General features: G+C 36.8%; 1 protein-coding gene across 1 annotated transcript in view; it reads left to right on the forward strand.

Annotated features, from left to right (window-relative positions):
- MACROD2 (mono-ADP ribosylhydrolase 2) overlaps positions 1-8,085 on the forward strand; it is a 289,962-nt gene that overhangs the window by 57,725 nt on the left and 224,152 nt on the right. The window contains exon 3 of the mRNA XM_007946386.1: positions 6,095-6,139. Coding sequence (XP_007944577.1) covers positions 6,095-6,139 — 45 coding nt within the window. The remainder of the gene's footprint in view (positions 1-6,094; positions 6,140-8,085) is intronic.

The following is an 8,085-nucleotide window of genomic DNA, read 5'->3' on the forward strand; positions in this document are numbered from 1 at the left end:
GAAACCCTTGCTATGAGTCATGTCCAACTCAATGGCACATAACAACAACAATGACAAATGCCATCTTCACAATTATTGGTATGCTGGAATTCATTGTTGATATCAGTATGTATTTTGAGTGTCTTCCAATCTAGGGGGCTCACTTTACAGTACTATATCAGATAAAGTTCTGTTGTGATCCACAGGATTTTCATTGGCTAATTTTTGGAAGATCAACAGGTTTTCTTCCTAGTTACTCTTAGTCTGGAAGCTCTGCTGAAACCTATCCATCATGGGTAATCCTGCTGGTATTTAAAATACTGCTAGAATATGTTCCAGCATCAGAGCAACATGTACGTGACCTTAGTATGACAAACTAACAGATGAGTAAAGGGCATTTCTCCTAGCCCTATCAATTACCTTGCAGAAAACAGGCTTAGCAGTATGTTAGACTCAGTGGGACTAGGTTTTCAAGTTAATGGCAGGAGCCTACTGTGTAGGGAAAGCCCTACTCCTTTTCCAGTTATTCTTTGCCTGGCATTTATTTTTGGCAAGTTTCACAAGAAACCATGAAGGTGCCATGGCTTCTTCCCTACTTTATGGAAATCATGAAAAGCTTACAGTACTATATTTTTGCTAATAGTATTTTCTTTCTCTATAAATGCAAGTTGTGCCTGGAAGCTCTTGGTGAGGAAATATTTAAAAAGAAGGAATATAGTAGAAGCCTGTGGTAAGAATTAAGTCTTAAGAGCCAGAATTTGGGAATCACATGAAATATGATGGGACATGAGAACATCACATACTACAAAGCCATGATTTCCCTTAGCTTTCAGCTGTATGGTAGGTGTGTGACTTCAGCACAGAAGAAACTACATAGTTTCTTTAAAGAGCACAGTTGTTTCTGACAGCCAGCAATCTTGCATCTTGGGCACCCTTCACTAGCATGAGTGTTAGAGGGACAATTCAAGTTAGCTCAATTTGGATATCTGAAATGATGAACATCTATTTGTTTGAAAAATTCTCCTCCAACATGCTAATGTCAGTGTTTTAGACCAGTGGTTCTCAAACGTCAGCATGCAAGAGCATCACCTGGAGATCTTATTAAAACACAGATTTCTGGGCCCCACTTCTCAGAGTTCCTGATTAACTAGATCATTACTGGGGCCTGAGAATTTACATTTCTAACAAGTTTCCAAAAAATAATAATACTGTTTTAGCCGGAGATCAAACTTTGAAAGAGACAGCTTCAGATTAAAGTTCTATGGGATTTTGTTTGTTTGTTGTTTTTCACTCTTTCTGTTTCCACAAAAGACCATAGTAATTACTGAAACTCAAGGTAAACGAAAGAGTTCTTGGGGTAGTGCAAATGATTAAGCACTGCACTACTAACCAAAAGGTCGACAGTTTAAACCAATCAGAATATCTTTGGCAGGCCTGGTGATCTGCATCTGAAAGGGCACAGTCTTTTAAATCCTAAGGAGCAGTTCTACCCAGCACACATAGGATTAACATAAATCAGAATGGATTCAACAACTATCAACAACAGCAATAAGTAAAGGAATAAGATAAATCCCAAGTCATTGCAATTTCCGTTGTAATACTTTGTTTTTCAAAAAGGTGTCAAATGTTTGTTTTTGGTAAAATGAGTTGTTTCTCAAAAAACCAAGTATAATTATTAAGAAAATAATGATTCATATTAACTTTGTCTAGCATATAAGAAGGTTAAATGGATATTATAGATGAAAAGTAGGTTTAATACTTCCCTCTGAAAGAAGTTCTAAAGTGTATAAAGCAAATTCTTAGCAAAACCTTGTTATTCATCAGAAACTAGTTGGTTTTAGCAAACATTTTTATTCAGAATAAGAACTTTAGTCATATTTTTGTATTTTGTGCAGTATTTAGTAGACATAAGGTGGTACAGTGAATAAGAATGATATCCATTGTGAAATGAACATCAAAGAGACCCCTTAAGATGAAATGAAGACTCAGCCTGTGTGGTCTCTGCCTAGGAATGGAAGGGGATTTTCTGCAGTTGGCGGTTCTGAACAGAGAACCATACAATCTGGTGGATTGTGCTGTTTTGAAATGATATATGTATTACTTTGGCTAAGAACCTTTTATTTCATTTTTATCCTTTAACAAAGAAGTATGTTTTAAGAACTGTTTAAAGGGGCAGCAACAGCTCTGTGCCCGTGTTCCATCAGTCTCCTAACAGCTTCTAAATTTTGAAAAGCATGACTCTTTATCTCCAGGGACTATCATCTCTTTTAATATATTATTTTTTTTTGGTTCCTGATTTTGTTAAAAAAAATTCTTACTAGGAATTTAGTGCATACATATGATTCGAGTGAGTACATTATATAGAATAATGTTGAACTGGAGTGGATTTCTTTCATATGCAATATCACGTTGGGTGCTTTGCAGACTCAAAGAACTGTGATTTTTATACAAATAATGCCAAAATTTTAAGACATGTGTTTAATAGTTTTTTACAAAAATTTTATCATGAAATAAGTTATTGCTCAAAGGATGACTACATCATTCCCCTCTTTAAAATGTTTAATTATCCTGTAATTTTTAGGATAAAGTTCAAATGTTTCAACCTGGCATGGAAGGTCCTTCATTAACTAACCCAACAGATCCATTTAAGCACAATTTCTTCTATCACTCCTTCCTTCTACTATTCAGAGCTGATTTTATTCCTTGAACACAGCTTGCTGTCTCACATTCTTCTGTTTTTGCACATGATTTTCCTTCTGCTTGAGTATTATGTCCCTTGACTTATAATGGATCCCCCTGAAAAGCAGACCCTGAAACAAGAACTGAAATGGAAATAGTTTATTCCAGAGCTGATCCCAGGAAGCACTGGTAGAGGTCTGGGAAATGAGAAAGGGTGGGGAGGGAAGGTGATATTGTACAGTTATAAGCCAGTTACCACTGTGGACAACTGCAGCTCCGTCCCACAGCTCTACTCAGGCAGACAGTAGAGAACATGTTTCAAAATGAGCTCACCGGAGAAGTAAGGTTGCTGCAAATTTGTGAAAACTTGCCCCCTACAGATGATAATTCCTTGACATTGCTTGCCTGCCCCAAGCAGAGTGAGCTCCCCTAACCAGGAAAATCCCTTAGAGAAACAAAGGCAGGGGAGGACAGCTAGAAGCTAGGCTACCATACACTGAAATGTCAAGGAACTAACTTCTTTGTGAGCTCCTTGAGGGAAGGAAAGGAGCTCTGGTGGTGCAGTGGTTAAGCCATTCAGCTGCTAACCAAAAGGTCAGTGGTTCAAACCCACCAGCCACTCTGCAGGAAAAAGATGAGGCAGCCTGCTTCGGTAAATATTTACAGCCTTGTAAACCTTACAAGGCAGTTCTACTCTACCCTATATAGTCACTATGATTTGGAATTGACTTGAAGGCAATGAGTTTGGTTTTGGTTTGAGGGAAGGTATTGTCAGCCTGTGTCTTCAGGGCCTAGCATACTTTTGCACCATTCCTATTTAACTCTCCTTACCTCCAGGCATGATCCCTTCTAACTAGAAGGGCATGTGCTTCCTCTACACTATACATGTTTGCTTTTTCGAATTTTTCATATGTTGTCATATCTCTCCTTGAATGTTCTCTACATCCAATCTGTGGCAAATCCTGTGGTTAATAATGGTTATTTTGTAGTAAAGCAATAGTAATAGTAATATAATGATAGTAATAATAGTAACACAGTTTAGTTCAGTTGGTTCTGAACCCTGGTGATGCCATGTGTCAGAGTAGAACAATACTCCATAGACTTTTCAGTGGCTGATTTTTCAAAAGCAGATTGCTAGGTCTTTCTTGTGAGGACCCTCTGGGTAGAATCAAACCTCCAACCTTTTGGTTAGCAGTCAAGCCAATACTATTATTGAATTATAAATATGTGCAAACACTTTGCATATATTACTAACCCAACTGTGTAAGATTTTTTTATCCCCATTTTCTAGATGCAGAAACTCAGGCATAAAATCTATATAATTTGCCCAAGATTTCACTGTTATTTGTGGTTGAAACTGGAAGTTAAAAGACCCAAGCAATATGAGCCTATATCCCCAAAACATAATCATTAAATGAATGAATATGTGAATAAGTGAAATGAATAAATTAATAATAATAACACCAAGTCTCATCTTTTAACATATAGGATTCCTTCTGGGTATGATATCATCACTACAGACTATAATGTTCAAATGTTAAATCAAATGTCACCTCTTCTGAGAAACGTTCCCAGTAGGCTAACTGCCACAGTTTACCCCTCCACTGACACTTTCTGTAATGGCACTGACCACTCTCTTCCATATGTTGAAATTGATCTATGTCTTAGTGCCCTTGCTAATGATAAGATTTGACAATTGCTTAAGTGTCTGATTCATCTTGGTTTTCTTTAGAGCTTGTCTTAGTTCTCTAGTGCTGCTATAACAGAAATACCTCAAGTGGATGAGTTTAACAAACAGAAATTTATTCTCTTACAGTTTATGAAGTTAGAAGTTTGCGTTCAGAGTGCCTGTTCTAGGGGCTGGGTGGAAACTTCTTGACCTTGGGCTTCAGCTCTGCCTTTCAGGCCTGCTGGAGCAAACTGCATACTTCTCCTGACTCACACAGCTGCAGAGGCAGACAAACTCAAGATTGGCAGACCGTAGAGCAGGCTGCAGATTGTTGGCTCATGGGCTGTGAAGGCAACAATCCCAAAATAGGCAGGCATCATGGCAGGCCACTGGCTCAAGTCCAGGAACTGGAGATGATGGTCAACCAAATTCAGGATCCTTTCCATATATACTGGAAGCAGGCCACATCCTGAAGGCAACTCCCCTTCAACTGATTAATTGCTCACAGCAGATTCCGCCTTGGAGGTGATTACACCACATCAATCTTATCATGGAGAATAACTGTATCACAACTGCCAAGCCATTCAAAGGCATGGCCCAGTCAAGTTGACACAAAACATTAACTACCACATAGCCCAACAGAAAGCCTTAATTACAGAAGGCTACCAGTGAGTGTTTGCTACATAGACCGACAAAAGCATTTGTTGTAAGCAAAGAGAACTTTTACTGTTCCTTTATCTTCCCTCAGAAGCTGCAAATACTTTTTCTGAGATTCCAGAAAGTCTAGATGATGCTGGAAAATAAAATTCTCTCTAAACTTTTTTAAGTTCAAGGAAGAATACATGAAGAGCCTGCTTCATAACATTTTGATAATCATTTGACTAGAAAAGTATACCAAAACCAAACTCACTGCCGTCTAGTCAACTAGACTTGTAGCGACCCCACCTTGGGTTTCAGAGGTGATATCTCTATGGAAGTAGATTGCCCAATCTTCCTTCCAAGAAGTGGCTGGTGGGTTTGAACCACCAGCCTTCTGGTTAGCAGTCAAATGCATTAGGCACTATACCACCAGAGCTCCCAGAAAAGTATATTTCTAAGAAAAATTTTATTTTAATTCCAAAATTCATTTAGAGAAGAAATGAAACAAATAAAATTATGTAGAAAATTACTAATGTCTCTAATATGTCTGGATGGTAGAAAAGTTTACTTTAAAAGGTTAACTATGACCAAAAAGATTTACCTTTCTAAAGCCAGAAATTAAAAGCATTTATTTCCACTGAGTAATATACATCTAATATTCATCAATAATCAATATTTATGAGTGTCATGATTAAAATCATTTACAATATTAAATTGTAAAGCTAAATTGTAAAGGAGATTCCACCATGGAGTTGATTACCAGTCTCATCATGGGGAATACTATATCCAGCTGCCCAGCCACTCAACCAGGCCTAGCCAAGTTGGCACACAAACTTAACTACCACAGTGACCGTACATTATTGTTATAAGTAAAAAAAGGTGTTGCATATATGGTTAATAAAAAGTATATAATATTAGAAAAATATAAATACTAGGTGTTAAATTGCGCTCCAGAGCTTACACTCTCTTCCCATTCCAGTTTGATAACATAAGACAGTAGAAATATGTGATTTAATTACTTCTTTTCCACCAGCTTTTCTTTTTCTTTTCTTTTTTTTTATTAGTTAAATTGGAGCATTTGACTAGTATTCATATGAGTTTTTATTTATCTTTTTTATTTTTTAATAGATGATAATAATGAAGAAGAAGATGTGGACATGAAAGAAGATTCAGGTATTAAATTCATGATTTTATTATTTAGGAGACAGACGAGTTATTTTGTTGTTTATCTATGCCTCACATTTTACAGAAAAAATAAAAAAAGACAGAAAAAGTTTAATAATATTGAAATGTCTTTTTTTGACACTTCAGAAACTAGGTATGTTTTTCAACATTGTAATAAATTACTTTTGAGTGTGTTCCAAATGTTAATACACATCTAACAGTAACTCACTGTCATGGAGTTGATTCCTACTCATGGCATCCTCATATGAATCAGAGTAAAACTGTGCTTCATAGAGTTTTTTTTCTCTTTTCAATTATTTATGTTGTTATTTCTGAGAATATACATAACAAAAGCATGCACCAACTCATTTCTCCATGTACAATGCGGTGACATTGATTACATACTTTGAGTTGTACAACCTTTCTGACCCTTCTTTCCTCAGTTGTTTCTCCCCATTAACGTAAACTCACTGTACTCTAAGGTGCCAATCCAATCTTTCAAGTGGATGTTGTCAATTTGATACCATAAAGGTAGCTCTTAAAAGAGCATAATGCTCAATGCAGAATTTCTTAACTAGGTAAGCTAAACTATTGTTTGGTTATAAGACTTTAGGGGATGTTTTAAGGTTTAAATGCTGCTTTAGGGCAGTAATTTCAGGGGTTCATCCAACCTCTATGACTCTGGAAAGCTTGACCTCCTGACCTCCATGAGAATTCTAAATCTGTTCTGCATTTCCTTCCTTTCAATAATGATTTTTGTATAGAATCTTTGATCAAATCTTTAGTAATTGTACCTACATACTATCCAATTCCTTTGTTCTCATGGTAAAGGGGCAGCTTTTCATATGGGCAATATTCCATTTTCTCCTCCTCTTCCTGGCTTTCCTTCCTCTGGTCGCTATGAGTCGGGGCCGACTCGACGGCACATAACAACAACAACAACATTATTCAAAGAGAAGAGAGATCAATTATTGTGCCTTCATAGGCTACTTGCAAGCTTTTAAGACCCCAAGCACTACACAACAAACTAGGACATAGAAAGAAGCACTAAACTTGCTATCAGGCCAATTAACTGGCATGTCCCATGAAACCATGACCCTAAACTTACAAACCAAGGAACTAAATCCCGTAAGGTGTGTGATTGTATACAAGCAACATCAGCAGTGACTCGTTCTCTTTTTTTTCTTTTTCCACTGCTGTACATATATCTATCACACAACGTTAGCCAATTCAACTATTCACAGTGTACAACTTACTGACAATTATATTAATTGGCTATGCAACCCTACTCTTAATCAATATAATTTTCCTATCACCATAAACCAAATTTAGTATTCCATAAGCAAGCCCCCTTTTATTTCCCCTCCTCCCTGCCCCTGGTAACCACTATTAATATTTGTCCTTTTGTGATTATCTTATTTCACTCAACATAGTCTTCAAGCTCCATCCATACTGTAGCATGTATCAGGATTTCATTTCTCCAACTGGCCGACTAGTATTCCATTGTATGTATATACCACATTTTGCTTATCCATTCTTCTGTTGATAAGCATTGTTCTACCTTTTGTCTATTATAAATAGTACTGCAATGAACTCTTTTTGAGTCTCTGCTTTCAAGTCTTTTGGGTACATATCTAGGATTGGAATTGCTAGATCATATGGTAGTTTGATTTTTTGTTTTTTGTGGAACTGCCACACTGTTTTTCACAACAACTATGTCATTTTTATTCCCACTAACAATGGATAAGGGTTCCAACTTCCCCACATTATTGTGTGTGTGTGTGTGTGTGTGTGTGTGTATTTAATAGAAGCCACCCAGAGCGGGAGAGTAATGGTTTCTCATTGTGGTTTTGATTTACAAATTCTCTGATAGCTAATGACCTTAAGTATCTTTTCACGTACTTGGTAAATGAAAAGGCAATTTGAATGTCCTTTTGGGTGAAATACCTATTCAA

This window comes from Orycteropus afer, unplaced genomic scaffold (assembly GCF_000298275.1).
Source record: "Orycteropus afer afer isolate SDZICR_OR568_19922 unplaced genomic scaffold, OryAfe1.0 scaffold00158, whole genome shotgun sequence".
Classification (NCBI taxonomy): Eukaryota; Metazoa; Chordata; class Mammalia; order Tubulidentata; family Orycteropodidae; genus Orycteropus; species Orycteropus afer.